General features: G+C 46.7%; 6 protein-coding genes across 6 annotated transcripts; 1 reads left to right on the forward strand and 5 right to left on the reverse strand.

Annotated features, from left to right (window-relative positions):
• Positions 1 to 3574: 3574 nt before the first annotated feature.
• On the forward strand, positions 3575 to 5941 carry DFJ58DRAFT_856318 (uncharacterized protein; the record flags this gene model as incomplete). The annotated part of the gene is made up of 13 exons (XM_041393924.1): positions 3575 to 3617; positions 3661 to 3701; positions 3831 to 3887; positions 3949 to 4026; positions 4108 to 4290; positions 4346 to 4390; positions 4513 to 4633; positions 4705 to 4782; positions 4948 to 5030; positions 5079 to 5240; positions 5292 to 5459; positions 5512 to 5687; positions 5739 to 5941. The coding sequence occupies 13 exons, from the start codon at positions 3575 to 3577 to the stop codon at positions 5917 to 5919; spliced, it is 1416 nt and encodes a 471-aa protein (XP_041239566.1). The 3' UTR covers positions 5920 to 5941.
• A 1565-nt stretch (positions 5942 to 7506) lies between these two features.
• Positions 7507 to 8033, reverse strand: DFJ58DRAFT_70196 (uncharacterized protein). Its single transcript, XM_041383613.1, has 2 exons — positions 8006 to 8033; positions 7507 to 7945 (listed from the first exon to the last, which is right to left on the reverse strand). The coding sequence occupies exon 2, from the start codon at positions 7900 to 7902 to the stop codon at positions 7633 to 7635; it is 270 nt and encodes an 89-aa protein (XP_041239567.1). The 5' UTR covers positions 7903 to 7945; positions 8006 to 8033; the 3' UTR covers positions 7507 to 7632.
• DFJ58DRAFT_70199 (kinase-like domain-containing protein) lies at positions 7921 to 9429 on the reverse strand. The gene is made up of 7 exons (XM_041383614.1): positions 9299 to 9429; positions 8968 to 9243; positions 8878 to 8908; positions 8755 to 8825; positions 8485 to 8703; positions 8185 to 8436; positions 7921 to 8107 (listed from the first exon to the last, which is right to left on the reverse strand). The coding sequence occupies exons 2-7, from the start codon at positions 9151 to 9153 to the stop codon at positions 7952 to 7954; spliced, it is 915 nt and encodes a 304-aa protein (XP_041239568.1). The 5' UTR covers positions 9154 to 9243; positions 9299 to 9429; the 3' UTR covers positions 7921 to 7951.
• Positions 9430 to 10644: 1215 nt separating this feature from the next.
• On the reverse strand, positions 10645 to 11457 carry DFJ58DRAFT_807735 (uncharacterized protein). The gene is given in 3 exon segments (XM_041391255.1): positions 10645 to 10681; positions 10692 to 11051; positions 11163 to 11457. 2 exon segments carry the CDS (start codon positions 11341 to 11343, stop codon positions 10795 to 10797), a joined length of 438 nt encoding a protein of 145 aa, XP_041239569.1. The 5' UTR covers positions 11344 to 11457; the 3' UTR covers positions 10645 to 10681; positions 10692 to 10794.
• A 546-nt stretch (positions 11458 to 12003) lies between these two features.
• DFJ58DRAFT_807736 (kinase-like domain-containing protein) lies at positions 12004 to 14492 on the reverse strand (the record flags this gene model as incomplete). The annotated part of the gene is made up of 12 exons (XM_041391256.1): positions 12004 to 12050; positions 12093 to 12271; positions 12323 to 12417; positions 13039 to 13274; positions 13322 to 13540; positions 13592 to 13662; positions 13714 to 13744; positions 13804 to 13842; positions 13883 to 13975; positions 14024 to 14065; positions 14121 to 14320; positions 14435 to 14492. The coding sequence occupies 11 exons, from the start codon at positions 14490 to 14492 to the stop codon at positions 12093 to 12095; spliced, it is 1263 nt and encodes a 420-aa protein (XP_041239570.1). The 3' UTR covers positions 12004 to 12050.
• An 897-nt stretch (positions 14493 to 15389) lies between these two features.
• DFJ58DRAFT_807744 (fungal-specific transcription factor domain-containing protein) lies at positions 15390 to 16654 on the reverse strand. The gene has a single exon (XM_041391257.1). It carries the CDS (start codon positions 16446 to 16448, stop codon positions 15591 to 15593), a length of 858 nt encoding a protein of 285 aa, XP_041239571.1. The 5' UTR covers positions 16449 to 16654; the 3' UTR covers positions 15390 to 15590.
• Positions 16655 to 17464: the final 810 nt, after the last annotated feature.

The following is a 17464-nucleotide window of genomic DNA, read 5'->3' on the forward strand; positions in this document are numbered from 1 at the left end:
AACCATTCCCTAGCTCTTCTGGATGTGTGCTTGGGATCATTATCCTGTTGGAAAATGATATCTTCTTCAATCAATCCCTGATTCTGCCAAGCTAGGCAGCAAGTGGTCATTTTAAATGTCCACATACTGCTCAGCATTCATCTTCCCCTCAACCTCAGCAAGCATTCCCACAACCATTCCATCCCATACAGCCCCATACCATTAAAGAACCTCCTCCAAACTTGACAGTCCCATTAACACTCTCTGTCTGTTAGGGCCATCTCCCTTCTTTTTCCATACATACACCTTCCCATCTGACCCAATCCTATTGATTTTGGTCTCATCTGACCATATAACATGCTTCCAGTCCTCTACAGTCCAGTGTTGATGAGCTAAGGCAAAGGCTAGTCTTCTCTGCCTATGTTTGATGGAGAGAAGAGGCTTTTTTCTTCTTTGTTACTGCCTTGAGATGAGCTGCCTTGAGAACATTCCTCACAGTTTGTGAAGAGACAGGGGTAGTGATGGTGGAATTGATATAATGGGTGGCTTGGACGGCATTATCAGCCTTTCCTGTAGTGATATGTTGGATAATAGCCCTTTTGTCAGTAGAGGTAAGCTTGGATGGACGTCCTCCACAAGAGTTTTCCTTGTCTGGGTGGCTTTCTTTGATGAACTTGGCCACAGTGGACTTGCATATTCCAGTTCTAGAGGAAATTTGGCGAGCAGAGAGGCCAGCATAAGACAGAGAGAGGATATTATCTCTTTGAGCAGAGGAGATGGCTTTCATGGTGATTATGACTATGATACATGAGATATTCTGGTTTATATAGTTAGATATAGTCATAAAATAACATAATGACACCACTTTATAATTTATATAATAGTGGCATGATTTTTATGGTGTCATAAATAATGATTTATATAGTTTTAATATACACTCAAAAAACTGTCCACATGAGTCATCATTTTATAAGCCTTATATCTCCACCATATCTCCGCCGATTCCCACGGTGTAGGGCTCAAATAAAAGCCCTGAAGCCATACTACAATGTGGTATAAGTATGTCCTTGAGGAATTTGTTCATTCTCACACAATATCATAGATAGTGAAAAATGTCAAAACATGCGGACAGTTTTTTGAGCCACTGTATGTGTCCCAGTCAGGGAATATGCCACGCACCCAGGGCACCAATGCCACCGACATTGTGCTACATTTTGCACATTTCATGGTCAAGATACTATTTTCTCACAGTTGACACTGTCATATTAGGCTATCAAGTTAAGACTATTGAGTTAAGGCTATTGAGTTAAGACTATTGAGTTAAGGATATCGAGTTAAGGATATCGAGTTAAAATTTAAGGCTATTGAGTTAAGACTATTGAGTTAAAGCTATCGAGTTAACACTATTGAGTTAACAATGAAGGCTATTGAATTAAGACTATTGAGTTAAAGCTATCGAGTCAACAGTTAAGGCTATTGAGTTAAGACTATCAAGTTAAAGCTATCAAGTTAAAGCTATCAAGTTAAGACTATGTAGTTAAGACTATCGAGTTAAAGCTATCGAGTTAACAGTTAAGGCTATTGAGTTAAGGGTATGCATTAGACTCTCATGTAAAGACTATCAAGTTTACACACCATTGTATTAGGCTATCGAGTGAAGACTTTAAGTGGTAGACTATTGTGTCAGTCTATTGTAACAGACTATTGAGTTAAGACTATGGAATGTAGACTATTGTATCCACCGGTCCACATGATCTTGGGCCAATGTTACTTTTCACTTTCATCAATATGTCTCGGTGCATGTGTTAGGGGGGTAAAACCAAAAAAATGGTACTTTGACCATGAAATCTTTAAATTCTGGTGGAACATCGGCAGAGTCGGCGCCCTGGGTGCCTAACATATTCCCCCGCCGGTCCACATGATCCCTGGCCAATGTTACCTCTCATATTCATCAATATCCCTCGGTGCACGTGTTAGGGGGGTAAAAAACCAGAAAAATTGTACTTTGACCATGAAATCTTTAAATTCTGGTGGAAGGTCAGCAGAGTCGGCGCCCCGAGTGCCTGGCATACTCCCCTGCCGGTCTACATCATGCTAGCCTAATGTTACCTCTCATATTCATAGGTGTTCCTTGGTGCATGAGTTAGAGGGGGGAAAAGCAAGAAAATGGTATCTTGACCATGAAATCTTTAAATTCCGGTGGAACATTGGCAGAGTCGGCGCCCTGGGTGCCTGACATATTCCCCGACCAGGTCAAACAATCCTGGGCTGATATTACCTCTCATATTAATCAATATTCCTCGGTGCAGACGTTAGAGGGGTAAAAACCAAAAAAATGGTATCTTGACCATGAAGTCTTTAAAGTCCGGCGGAATGTCAGCAGAGTCGGTGCCCCGAGTGCCTGACATAGTTCCCCACCGCTCTATATCATGCTAGTCCAATGTTACCTCTCATATTCATCAATATCTATTGGTACACGAGTTAGAGGGGTAAAAGGCAAAAAAAATGGTATCTTGACCATGAAATCTGTAAAATGTGGCAGAATGTCGGCGGTGTCGGCGCCCTGGGTGCCTGACATATGCCCCCGCCGGTCCACATGATCCCCGGCCAATGTTACCTTCCACCTTCATCAATATTTCCCAGTCCCCAAGTTACAGCGGTAAAAAGCAAGAAAATGGTATCTTGACCATAAAATCTTTAAATTCCAGTGGAATGTCGGCAGAGTCAGTGCCCTGAGTGCCTGGCATATTCCTCCGCCGGTCCACATGATCCCCAGCCAATGTTACTATCAATATTTCCCGGTGCCCGAGTTACAGGGGTAAAAAGCAAAAAAATGGTATCTTGGCCATGAAATCTGTAAAATGCGGCAGAATGTCGGCAGTGTCAGCGCCCTGGGTGCCTTACATATGCTCCCGCCGGTCCACATGATTCCCGGCCAATGTTACCTTCCACCTTCATCAATATTTCCCAGTGCCTGAGTTACAGTGGTAAAAAGCAAGAAAATGGTATCTTGACCATACAATCTTTAAATTCTGGTGGAATGCCAGCGGTGCTGGCACCCTGGGTGCCTGGAGTATTCCCTGACTGGGACACACAATCCCGGGCTAATGTTATCTCTCATATTCATCAGTATTTCTCGGTGCACGAGTTAGAGGGGTAAAAAGCGATACAATGGTATCTCAGTCATGAAATCGGTAAATTATCGGCAGGATGTGATGGGTGTTAGCACCCCAAGTGCCTGGAAAATTCTCCTGCTGGTCCATGCCTTGTCATTAAAACATGGCAAGCATTCCGGGTGGTGCTAATGCCAATGTATATTTCCCAATACCATTTCCCGACATCCTATTGCAAATGGTGCTGTGTCGGTAACTACATACTGGGCCCACCCCTCACCCTCGGGTAACATCTAGCAGTCATAGCCTATATACCATAACACTACTCTCTATGATATTATTGAGTTCCACAAGGTGTGTAGTGTAGGCCCACCCCTGAGCCTCGGGTATTGTCTGCTGCCTGGCCCACCCAGTATATATGGTGATAATCTTACATGTGGGCCCATGGTGGGTTGGCCCGACTGTTATGGAGAAATGTCAACATGGGCTGTCCTATAAGTAAGGGAATATGTCACTGCATTATGTGTGAGTGTGTTGTTGCACATTGATTGTTGATCATGGTCTGCAGATGCGACACATCATTATAAAGGATATGATGATAGAAAAAAGGTGTGCTGTGCCCCCTCATACTCATAAAATTTAGATTGTCTCATCCTCATGTTCAATCTACATCCAGAATGTCTTCCACTGGTCCTACTCACCAAGCACTGAGTGATATTCTCAACAATACTGATTCAGCTCCCTCTCAGCGTCAATGCTGCGACCGCCGCCCTTCAGAGAAGGCTCTATACCAAGGTATGCCATTTCTGATGTACTACCAATTCTATCACTAACTATATTGTTATATCATACCTAGTTGAGGAGGACCAAGAACGCCGCCGCCCAAGTGGTCAATAAAAAATCAAGGCCACCCATAAAAATTGTGTGGACAGAGGTGTGTTGTTGACTGTTGCATTGGTTGCCTGCCACCTAACTATTTTCAGGTACACATGACGGCACACAGTTTTCAATGCAGGCTATTGCCCTGTCCAGAGGTAGTGTACCATCCAACAGTCCACTAGATCTGCGGCCCCAATTCAGCAAGGTCCCCCCATGTGAAAAGTACACCCCATGGCCAAAACACATCACACAGGTACATACACCAGCTCCATCCAGAATATCTGTGTCTGGGGGCTGGCAGGAAGACCCTCTTACAAAGGTGAGTCAGCCGCGTGATATAACATATAGTTTGACGTTGATGCCTTGTTTTTAAGGAGTCTGGTTTTGTTGATCGTGAACAGAGGTCCAATGGTCTCAGTGTAAGTCTCATTGCCTTCGCCTCAATTTTAGGGCACTGATCATTATGTTGAAGCTCCCACCTGCGCCACAGAAGCTGACAGTGGCACGTGCCAACGAGCTCATCCAACTTTGACGGGTGCAGTCCAATGGGTCCTTAGGTGATGACATAGACTTGACCAATGGCAAGCAAAATGATGATGGCGGGCAGTTTGATGACAACAAAGACCTCAGTGATGTGTTCACTGGTGGAGAGACATACCATGGTGAGGGTAACAACCATGAGGGTGAATGGTGCAGTATCATACACTTGAATGGCAGCTGATTGATCTTGTAGATTTGCACCACTTGAAGCATGTGCGGCTGCCACCCTCAGATGATGAGGGTGACAGCACACAGAGTCATAAACGGATGCGTGAGTCCGAAGATTCGCCTTCCCCACAGCAAGGTGAACAGTGACTTCCACACAAGATTCGTCAGAGTAAGGGCCGTTGTAGCAGCCCATGATGACAAAGTAGCAGTGCAGCAACTCATCAAATATGCGATCAGCCATTTTTGTGTCCGGCTCACATGACTCAAGTCCTGTGGGCGAAGGAGGCCTGGAAGGAGGCATGTAGCTGTTATGAGATGGAGATGGGATTCAATGGCAAGATCATACAGATGGTACGTGATCAATTTCTATTAATTCATCTGCCTAATTTCTTGTTTAAGATTACCCAGCACACATCGCATCTCACTAGTGAGGTGAAAGTGAAGGTTCGGCTGCTCATTGAGAATATCTATGGGTTTGAGTCCACCAATCGGGAGTCCATCAAGTGTAGGAATCGCAAACGTGCCCATCAGCTCAAGGATAAATTTGGCTTGTGTTACCGGGTGCGTTAATGATATCTTGAGTCATGTTTTGTACTTATATTTGGTTGGAAGGACCTCGGGGACAAAAAGAACAATGTCCCTCGCAGTGGCCTCTTCCAGTCGAGGTTAAATCAGCAAGCAGCAAATTTACTCTGGTACTGCAACAAGGATGAAGGAATCGTTTTCGAGAAGTTTTTTTCGCCATTTCCAATGCCAGCCCTGGCCTTGGTGTACACCGCAGTAAGTCATGCTATTGTCTGTTGACTTCAGATGGTGATATTGTCGGCTGCAGGCCGAATGCTGCATCGATGAATGGTCTGACAGCGAACAAGTCGATATCAGCTTTTCGAGCGGTGATTATAGGGAGGTCTATGATAAGCATCTCGCGAACCTCAAGAAGTTTGATACTCGAACGAAGGATCATGGTACCCTTGATGGCATCCTGACGGAACTCAACAACAATGGCAGGTATGTGTATTTCGATCATTTGAACTTTCAAATTTTACAATCATAATACAGGTCACATGCAAAGGTGGATCCAATTGACGTCAGGGACGGAGACCGCCTTTCAGACGACGAGATCAACAAGGCCATCCGGGAATACCAGCAGGGCAGTGGTGCAGATGGTAGTGATGAGGTGGAGTCTGACTTGGAGTCTGAGGGTGGTCAATTTGAAGTTGATGAAGTCGAGGCTGAGTAGAATAACTGCAGACTAGTATTTAAACCGTGAATGCACGCCATTTATCTCCTGAGTGCGCAAGTGCTATGATGTGTACTTACTACAATTTTAAACAATAGATCACTACATAGCTGCACTATGTAAGGATATGATATTCTCTACGCCCCGACCAGGACTTCAAAACAAAAACGCTCGAGCCAAGCGCTCGAACCCATCCACGTGACTCACTGATACGGAAGGCGTTACCTTCCGTATCCGAGTCACGCGGATACATCCCTTTGTTCCTTACGCTCATTATCTCACTGTCGTCAACATCCAGCACGGCCTTAGTCTCATCATTACAACATACCCTTCATTGACAACAACCTTCAACTCTCCTTATCTCGTTATTCTCATTTGTTTTCAATTCGCCGTCTCCAAAACTGTCACTACTACACAACTCTCGTCAATTATAACATTCAGACCGCCACTCATTCATAATCTTTTTGTACTCTCCATTCATGCCTTCTACACTACCCTGCCAGGCTCAGCGCCACTCCCTTCTGCCTCCGTTTTCTCATAATCGTTCGGTCAAGATATACCCGAGGACCCTTGCCGTTTCGCACTTATATACAGCTCATGTACACTCATATTTAGCAGCAAATCCTATATTCAGATACCTGCTCAAAGAACGACCGAAGCCCTCTCAGAAAGTCCCCGTCTCCCGTCCTAGTCCTATCTATCTTCGTGTTACCTACTAACGCGTCTCTCTTCTATCTTGTCTCATTCACTTTCCCCTTCAAACTCATAGTCAGCCTTACAACTACATTGCCAAGGTACAAGATACCGGATGCTATGTTGTGCAAATACACATATAGTCTGCGCTACATGGTACTATATCGGGGGAGGAGATGCAACCAGGCTATAAGTGCGATGTAGCCTCTGTGGCGCTATATTGCAGTTCCCATTTTTCCTGATGAAGAAGCATTTGGGACTGTTGCATGACTACTTTCCAATCCACGGGCTCCCCTTGTTCTTGGCTGCTGCACACTTGTTGAGAGTCCCGAAAACAGTTCCCCACGGTCTCCGCCTGTTGCTCCTGCAGGCACCGCAGGAAATACTTTTGGTAAACAAGGACATCTGTCAGGCAGCCACATATGCATATGCTGAACAAGATGCTGCACACAAAATAGCGTGCTGTATTGATGTCTTCAGCACACCTGAAACATTTGACTGTTTCTGCGATGTTGCCCATAATCGAGGATGATCCCCAGAGATAATGGAATAGAGATAGACAAGGATAGACATGCAGAATACGTCAGACATGAGGTGCCATCGGCATGACTTCTCTGTGTCAAACCTGTGGAGGTGACCAGGGTCATTAGTAGACTTCAGGACGGCTTCAAGATCTTGCCCGTGTCTGATGAGTTCAGCAATGCTGAGTCTACCAGCATGCAAGATTAGCAATTTCAGCAAGGGTGAGGATGATGTGGTTTTCACATCCCATGATGCCCATCATAGAAAGCTCCAATCTGTCATCATTAACTGCAGTGGTAGGACCACAGAGCGAATGGAGCACTTCAAGGAACTTGGAACATGTTGTGGTTAACAGGAGGGGCCAAGAGATATCGAGAGGGTATGTCATGATGACATCATCATCGACTTTGTCTGGGAAGCATGCATGAAACATGAAAAGAAAGCCTCAACATCCCTGCATAAGTTGGAACCATTGTATAGCATAGACACCTCACACTGTCATGAAGAGAAATATGAAGAGAAAAATGAAGAGAAAAATGGATATAGATATGAACATGAAGAGAAAAATGAAAAGAAAAATGAAGAGAAAAATCGATATAGATATGAACATGGGGAGAAAAATGAAGTACAATATAGATATGAACATGGATAGAAAAATGGAGTATAATATAGATGTGAAGATGGAGAGAAAAATGAAGTATATAGATATAAACATAAAGAGAAAAATGGATGTAAATCTAAATATATACGCATGATCTCCACAATCATTTCTCCATGGGCGGCAAGAAAATTTTCATCGACGACCTTGTTGCTTTCCTTAAAAAATATAGTAAGTCAAATGATAAGGGAATGATGTAAACAAATAACATACACGTAGCCATTCTGAACGTTTTGCGCCCCGACCAAGAAGTTGTAGACAAAAACGAAGACATGTTTGGCAGCTGCCGTCTGCATTGGGCTGCTCGTCGCATTTCTAGCAAGGGGTCAATGAACGTTTAATGACAAAGAAGCGGCGATCAAAAATCGAAGGAGTGACGTGCAAGGACCTACCTTCCAGCAGATTCTGCACGTCAGGCTCTCGGGGCTCGTGCTCGGGTGCAAAGCGCTATCCACAAATTGAATTGCTTCCTCAGCAGGAGGACGATCAATGGGTGTCGTAGACCAGCAACAGGTCATGAAATCCCATTGCTGGCCAGTGACATAACAGATATTCGGACGAGGATGTATTTCCCCTCCAATCACTTTCAGCAAGACTGCCGTGTCTTTGGCCAAGTCCCACCAAGGGATATGTCCCGTCAAAACCTGCAGGACAAATTAGTAAGTTGTATTAGTAAGGGGACCACTACTGACTTGGAGCATGATGCTACCAAAGGAGTACATATCACTTTGAGTGGTGGCTGCAGAAGCTGATTCTTCTCCAGAGAGAAGTTCAGGAGCTGTCCATCTCACTGCTCCTGGATGACAGCTCATGTTTGCGAGGTACGTCTTGCCGATCGACTTTTTCATAGTTCTGGAAAGGCCAAAATCTGCAAGGTAGGCCTTTCTATTACTATCGATGAGGACATTGGTCTTGCAGCTGAACATTAGTGTGTGAGGGATGGAATAAATAATAGATTTTACACCAGTGAGGTCGCCATGAACAACCGGGTTCAAGTCCGTATGACCGTCTTCCGTTAAACAAAATGTATGAACTGATTGTAAAAAATTATTCATTTTCCCTTAGACATGCACGTTTTCACCCACGATAGTTGAGGCCAGCAGCAATGTCACGAAGCTTGTACACGAAACAATGAATTCGGTTGTACAAACTGGAAACATATTTGAAGTGCTCACCAAAAACAGACGGTCACGCAGCCCGAGGGTCTCGTTATTCTGGTCGAGAAATGATGTCAGAGTGCCGTTGGTCATCCATGGAGCAACCAAAGCTAGTGAGGGACCAAAGCCCGAAGTTGTACCCATGAATTTCAAAATATTAGAATGCCGCAACCTCTTCCAAATTCCAAGCTCTCTCCGAAACATCTAAGGAAGCTTAATGAGAATCTGACGTTCCCTTAGATAGAACATCACCTCAGGATTAAAGTACCGAAGTCGAATTGCTTTGACGGCGACCTGCGGGCGAGTGTTGAGTTAGTGAGCATGGAAGAACCGTAACATCTGCACGAACCTCTGCCTTGCCCTCTGGTCCGTCGTATATACACTTGTAAATATTTCCATATGTGCCGCCGGAAATCGGGTCTAGGCTGCATCGGGTGATAAGCATGGTTAAGTCTGGGATGGGGATTGAAGTGATCGGCTGAGTGGAGGAAGCGACATTGGGAGCAATAAGCGGGGATGGTTCGAGAGTACCAGTAAGAGAAGAAACCGTGTCCGGAGGGAAAGCACGACCAGAGTCTGGTTGCATGTCTATCTCCTGCTGCATGGCTAAGGTGGCCATCGTGGTCTGCGAGTGGTGGTTGTGTTACCGATGGGAAGGGCGGTGCATGAGGTCTGAGGCCTAGGCCTGAGGCATTGAGGTTGTCACAAGGTTGTCAATTGATACAGGATTATAGGCTCGTGACCAGCCTGGCTTACTAATACCACGGACAAGTCCAGTGGCGAAGCCAAGCTGGTCGATCTCGGAGAAATTTGGCAGGAGGAGCGAAGAGTTTGAAATTTGACAGATGCCGATCGTGCCGGCTGAGGTACCTGCGATCATACAGTACTTACAAGTTATGTGTTTCCTCTCGCTCAGGCTCAGCCTATATGCTACGAACCATGAGTTCAATACGACCTTTATCGCTCGCTGCTCGAGACGCGATTGAAAATCTCCAAACAGACTTTACAAGTGCCCTTTCAATGCCACAACACCAGCAAGTTCTCGAGGCCTTCTCGCTCTCAGCATCAACCTCACCGATGACTATTTCGATGCATCACTGGGGACGTCGCTAAAATGTCTTTCATTTGGGCCCATTGTAACCTCCTTCCTTGACCCTCGCAGCCCCAGTCTGTATTTAATTTCATGAACATGTGTCCGTTCATTTTTTCTTAAATCCATCTAAACGAAAAAGGTCACAAATCAAATAATTCTACTAGGCTGATGTGCTTGTAAATTCGTCTTTCCTCGACAATGCCAAATATTCCCATGTCAAAGCGGTCAGCAGATATACGAAGATTGTTGTGATGCTCTACAATATATTGCTTTAAATAACTTTCTCATCTGTTCACCGGTTCACTGATGGAGAAACTGCACAAGGGCCTTGCTTTCAACTTTGAAAAAAAACCTTCTCTCCAAGGTAGCATGGGGGCCTTTTTCGAGATAGAGTGCAACATGAGGTCCATGACCATCATCCGAAGCCCACGAGAGATTTTTAGGACCGCAAGGATCGGTGTACTGAATATTGACAGGAGACAGCCTCTTGAGCCTTGAGGCCGTGGAAGAGGGAGGGTGTGTAGAAAACAATACGTAGCATTCGGAGGTCGTGCAAGCGCAGATGCGATGTGTTCATCAGGCATAAATAGATTACAGCTTGTAAATGGAAACCCTCGGGAAATAACTAGCCGCGCTACACACTAGGGGCGTGCCGAATACTTTTAGTGAATAACGAAGAGAGCTAGGAAGTGGAAGCCAATATAGAATAGCCTTTAGACAAGAACCATTTGGGCCTGTTGCATAACTACCCGTCAGTCCACGGGCTCCCCTCGTTCTCGGCTGTTCCACACTTCTCTTATAAGTTGAGCGACCTGAGCACAGTTCCCCACCGTCTCCGTCTGCAGTTCCTGCAGACGCCGCAAGAAATAATCGCGGTATTCAGCGACATCTGTCAGGCAGCCACATATACATATGCTGAACACGACGCGGCGTACAACATGGCGTGCTGTGCTGACATCTTCAGCACGCCTGAGACATTTGACTGTTTCTGTGATGTTGGACATGATCTCTGGACATTGTGGGTGATCCCCAGAGATGACGGAATGAAGATAGACAAAGGCAGACGCGCGGAATACATCAGAAGTGAGGTGTCGTCAGCGTGACTTTTCTGTGTCAAAACCGTGGAGGTGATCATTGTCGTTGGTAGACTTCAGGATGGTTTCGATATCTTGCCCGCGTCTGATGAGTTCAGGAACGCTGAGTCTACCAGCACGCCTGCATCCATCCTTCCAGCATGCGAGATCAGCAATTTCAGCGAGGGCGAGGACGATGCGGTTTTTGCATCCCATGACGCCCATCATAGAAAGCTCCGGTCTGCCACCATAAACGGCAGAGGTGGGACCATAGAGCGAACGGAGCACCTCAAGGAACTTGGGACGACGGATCAGCGTGGCAGAGGCAAGGACATCAAACCACATGGACGTCTTGATGATAAACCGCATGCTGTCGGTGCAGGATATCAGTGCCCAGTCTGGCGCAACATGATTCCGCTGGAGTACACTGATTGAAATTTTGCAAGCGCTGTCGAGGAACGCTTGCCACTGCCCTTGTCCTCCAGAGAAGAGGAAATAGGAGACCATGCAAAGGTTTGCAAACGCGTCTCCTTCTGTCACTGGCACCACTAGTGCCCTTTGGAGGCGTCTGTACACATCATGATCTGCTGGCACAGTAAAACCAATTGCGCTCTCGCGGTGCAAATCCGCAAGTAAACATGCAGCCTGTCGGGCTGAATCACTGGAATGTATGAGTTTCCAGATGAGTTGATGAATGGACCCGTCGACATGCAAGTATTGGATACGGAGAACATGTTGCATATAGTGTTGCAATGATGCGTTTTGGTGCATGTTCAGGTTAACCCAGTTGTGATGCATGGTGTTGTTGTAGTTAACGGATTGGGGCAAGAGATATCCAGAGGGTATGACGTTATAATCGTCTTCGACCGAGAAGGATGCATGGTACGTTGCGGAGAAGTCCCTGATGCGAGGTCGAGGCAGGTTTGATTGCGTCCCTGCCAAAAGGAGGGCTTGAGTACTATGGTACATACATACATTCAGTAACGATACGGGGTCTTACATGATGGTTCTAAGCTAGTCGTATAAATAGTGGAAGGATACGCAGGCAGCATAACCCCAGAATATTTTTCCCGAGCGCCCAATAATTTTTCCCGAGCGTCCAACGGTTTTTCCCGAGCGTCCAATGGTGAATCATAGTCATCCATCACCGGAAGTCCTACAACATTATGAGAAAACAAGCAAGGTTATTCCATGATATGAGTCTTACGAGCATCAGTGTCCCTCCGAAGATAATCATTACGTGTTATACCCGGGTGTCGCTCGTCGCTGGAGATCGACAACGTCGGGGTCTGCGGACTCGTGCTCGGGGAAGCATAGTCCGCCGAAAGTCATAGGATAGAAAATTCCTGGTCGTTGGGACGAGGCCCAGCACCAGAATGCCCCTTAATCATTCCTTGTACGGCAATAAAAATTTTAATTTTTTCTCGTAGGTCGACGACCGTGTTGTTTGCCTTGAGGGATAAAATAAGTCAAATGATAAGGGAATGATAAAAATAAATGACATACACGCAACCATTCTGGACGCTTTGCGCCGAAACCAAGACATTCTAGACGAAAACGAACGCATGTTTGGCAGCTACCGTCATTGTTGGGCTGCTTGTCGCATTTTTAGGAAGGGGTCATTGAGCGTCTGATGACAAAGAAGGCGATTGAAGATCGAAGGAGTGACGTGCAAGGACCTACCCTCCGGCGGATTCTGCACGTGAAACAACCCGACTTGGCGCGCACAGCGCCTTTAGCCTTAGGCGCTCCGGTCCGTCTATCCTGGGTAGGAAACTTTGGTACGGCGGTGGCGCACACAGCGTCTTCATCACGGGCTATACCCGAGTGTCGCTCGTCACTAGAGGTTAACAACGTCGGGATCTGGGGGCTTATCCTCGGATTTTGCCCGTCGCCGGAGACCAACGACGTCAAGCCAACGACGTCAAGCTCTGGGGACTCGTGTTTGGGTGCAAAGCGCTATCAACAAATCGAACTGCTTCCTTGGCAGGAGGCCGATCAGTCAATGACATAGACCAGCAACGGGTCATAAAATCCCAGTGCGGGTCAGTGACACAAACATCGTCTGGACGGGAATGCATTTTCCCTTCAATAACCACTTGGTACGAGATCTGGAATTCACGGGTCAAGTGACACCAGGGCACATTTCCCGTTAAAACCTGCAGGACATCTTAGTGAGCTACACTAGCAAGGGGAAACGACTTACTTGAAGTATGATGCTACCAAAGGAGTACATGTCGCTTTGAGTGGTGGCTGCAGAATCTGATTCTTCCCCGGAAAGAAGTTCAGGAGCTGCCCATCTCACTGCTCCTGGATGACAAGTCATCTTCGCGAGGTACGTCATGCCGGTCAACTTTTTAAAAGTTCCGGAAAGGCCAAAATCCGCAAGATATGCCTTTCTATTACCATCGATGAGGACGTTGGTCTTGCAACTGGTCATTAATATGTGAGGGATAGAATAAATAACGCATCTTACACCAGTGAGGTCTCCATGAACCACGGGGTTCAAGTCTGTACGTCCGTCTTCTGTCAAGCTAAACGTATGAACTGACGTAAAAAATTATTCATTTTTCCTTAGACATGCACGTTTTCACCCACGATAGTTGAAGCCAGCAGCAATGTCACGAAGCTTGTGTGCGAAACAATGAACTCGGTTGTGCAAATTGGGAACATATTTGAAGTGCTCACCGAAAGCAAACGATCACGCAGCCCAAGGGCCTCGTTATTCTGGTCGAGAAACGACGTCAGAGTGCCGTTGGTCATCCACGGAGCAACCACCAAAGTCGGACGTTGTACCCATGAATTTCAAAATATTAGAATGCCTCAACCTCTTCCAAATTCCAAGCTCTCTCCGAAACGTCTAAGAAAGCTTATGAGAATCTGGCCGTTCCCTCAGATAGAATATTACCTCAGGACTAAAAAATTGTGGTCGGATCACTTTGACGGCAACCTGCGGGCGAGTGTTGAGTTAGTGAGTGTGGAAGAACTGGAACATCCCCACGAACCTCTTCATTGCCCTCTGGTCCGTCGTATATACACTTGTAAATATTTCCATATGTACCGCCGGAAATCGGATCTTGGCTGCATCGGGTGATAAGACTAATTAAGTCTGGGATGAGGATTGAAGTGATCAGCTGAGTGGAGGGAGCGACATTAGGAGTAGTAGGTGGGGATGGTTCGAGAGTACCAGTAAATCTTCGCTGATCTGCTGACAAAGCACCGCCAACTCCAGTGTCCGTTCCAAAACTTGAGTTTTCAGGGACTCTGCGAAGCCTTTGGGTTGATGGGTTCCTTCCAGGTACGATGTATGGATGTGGACGATGTTGCACCGTCGAACGGGGAGGACGACGAAGATGCTGTGCACCAAAGTTGGCCATACTGGATGAAGAAACTGTGTCCGGAGGGAAAGCACGACCAGAGTCTGGTTGCGTGTCCATCTCCTGCTGTATGGATAAGACGGCGGCTGTAGTCTGCGAGTGGTGGTTGTGTTATCGATAGAAAGGATGATGCATGTCACTGCATGAGGCCTCGAGGTTATCAATTGATACAGGATTACACATTAATATTAAAGAAATGAGCTATGCAGGATTGGTACTTTCGGCGTTACCGGTAACGCCGAAAGTACCAATCCTGCATAGCTCGTGACGTCGCGGCCGAGGGGGCATTGAAACTTGCGCTGTGCAGTACATAACGTAGCGGTGCTGACAGTGACATGCACACCAAGTGTCCCACTGGACATGATCCGATCATACTCAACTCAGTCCAACAATCGTCGAAATGTAGAGTCTGTTTTGTGAACGCCGATCCGTAGGCACCACAGTATTAATGCCAAAAAGCTCTCGGGTGATTATTACAGCAGTTTGCAGAACACTATAGGCCGATCGTCAAAGATAAAAAGGGACAGCGTTGTTTGAATTGTAATGTCCAATCAGAAACCACGAATTTCTGGGTAGGTACCGCGATAATTGTCGGAAGTTGAAAGTTGAAACGTTGAAAGTTCGTAGTTTGACTTAGCTTGCCGATTTATGTTTTCTTTCTTGGGAGTGGCCTAGCGTTCTGCAAACGGCTGTAAAGAGCGACCGAAGATTGGTCGGACAAAAGTGTTTGGTATCGCTGAGCCGGCCTATTAAATGATTCAAATCATGATGGTGGGGACTCCTAGGGACTCAAAGCAACCCTCCGAGGGTCACATTCAATATATCAAACTTTGTATTAGTAATACTCGTTCGGGCTTACATAACTTCCACCTCTTCCGATGAAACGCTGTCCCGAGTCAGACATACATATATTATTATTTTAATTAAAGATAGATCGGCGGAGGTATGCATGGATGACAGGCGGTAGGGTATGAGAATAAAGAGTTAAAATTGCCGCGCTGTATGCAGCACACCAGGAGCGTGCCGAACACCTTTAGCAAATAATGAAGAGAACTAGGTAAAAAAAAAAAAGGTCATGTGTCGTAGTAAGATATCATTTTAAACAAGAAGCATGTCTCGCATAACTACGCGCCAGTCCACAGGCATCCCCCCTTCTCGGCTCGTCCAAACCCGCCTCATGAGATCACAGGCTAGACCACAGTTCCCTGCTGTCTCCATCTGCTGCTCCTGCAGGAGTCGCAGGAAGTAATCGCGGTATTCAGGGACATCCGTCAGGCAGCCGCAGACGCATATATTGAACACCATACTGTGCACGACATGGCGTGCTGTGCTGACGTCTTCAGCACGCCTGAGACACATGACTGTTTCTGCGACGTTGTCCATGATCTCTGGACATTGTGGGTGGTCCCCGGACATTACGGAATGGAGATAGACAAGAGCAGAGGCACGGAATGTGTCAGAGGTGAGGCGCCGTAGGCGAGATCTTTCTGTGTCAGCAGGGTGGGGATTATTGTCATCGGTAGTCTTCAGCATGGTTTCGATACGTTGCCCGCGTCTGACGAGTTCAGGAACGCTGAGGCCACCGGTGCGCCCGAGACCTTCCTTCCAGCATGCGAGATCAGCAGCTTCAGCGAGGGCGACAACGTTGCGGGTTTCACATCCCACGACACTCATCATTGAAAGCTCTGGCTTGCCGTCAATGAGGGCAGTGCCAGACGGATCATAGAGCAACCGGGGTACTTCAAACATTGGACGACGGATCAAAGTTACAGAGGCGAGGATATCAAGCCACATGGACGTCTTGATTATAAACCGCATGCTGTCGGTGCAGGATATCAGTGCACTGACTGGCGAAGGGGAGTTCCGCTCGAGGTAGGCGAGGGAAAATCGGCAAGCACTGTCGAGGAATGCTCGCCATTGCCCTTGACCGCCGGAGAAGAGGCAGTAGGAGATCATGCAAAGACTTGCAAGAGCGTCTCCTTCCGTGACTGGTTCTATGGCCCTTTGGATGCGTCTGTGCACATCATGGTCTTCTGGGGCACTGTAACCAATCGAACCATCTTGGTTACTCCTGCGGTGCAAACCCGCAAGTAAGTATACAGCCTCTCGGGCTGCTTCACTGGAATGTATGAGATTCCAGACGATGGTGTCAACGGACCCATTGGCATGAGAGAACTGAATAGGAAGAACATGTTTCATATAATATTGCAACAACAAGTTTTGATGGCCGTTCAGGTCAATCCAGTTCTGATGGACGGGGTTAATGGAGGCGGGCAAGCGATATCCTGAGGGTATGACGGTGTAGTCGTCGTCGCCATCGTCAGGCCAGTGTGTATTGTAGATTGAAGATAATTTGCTGGTGTGTGGTCGGGGTAGCGGCATAGTCGTTCGATTGGAGCTTTGCCAAGAGGAAGACGAAGCGTGCTATATATACTTGGTAATGATGTGGGTTCACATGATAACCGACATGCAATTTCTGAACCCTGCTACGGGACCGTCCCCAAGACCAGGCTGCACTCAGTCTAAGCAGACCGGCTCAGGCTCGGCTCAGGCTCGGTTGACGGCCCGAGGTCTAGACTTCAATCGAATTTTCGAAGAATCGTTAAGCTGTGACCTAAATGCTTTGAGGCCTGTGTAAGTCAAGAAAAAGCTGTAGCCCTTTGGAAGATTGCAGGCAAAGGACGAGTAGGCTATCGTCTGACTGGAGCCCGGAGGAAACGTGGTTGCGGTGAGCTTGGACATAATTGGATGAACTAGAAATTGAGCTGTGTTGCGGGCTGAATTGAAAGTATAAACAAACGTCAATTTAGTGACCGCAAGGCCTTAGGACTGAATATGCATGGTGACTCTGGTGCCAGATACCAACTCGCGCGATACTTTGTTCAGTTGTACGCTGTCAAGAGCTGTGTCGGACTTGCCCACCTAGAATGAACGACTGTATCCCTTCAATACAGTCTGACTACTAGGACCAA

Source organism: Suillus subalutaceus (assembly GCF_016647625.1).
Source record: "Suillus subalutaceus strain FC151 chromosome Unknown DFJ58scaffold_123, whole genome shotgun sequence".
In the NCBI taxonomy this organism is placed as follows: domain Eukaryota; kingdom Fungi; phylum Basidiomycota; class Agaricomycetes; order Boletales; family Suillaceae; genus Suillus; species Suillus subalutaceus.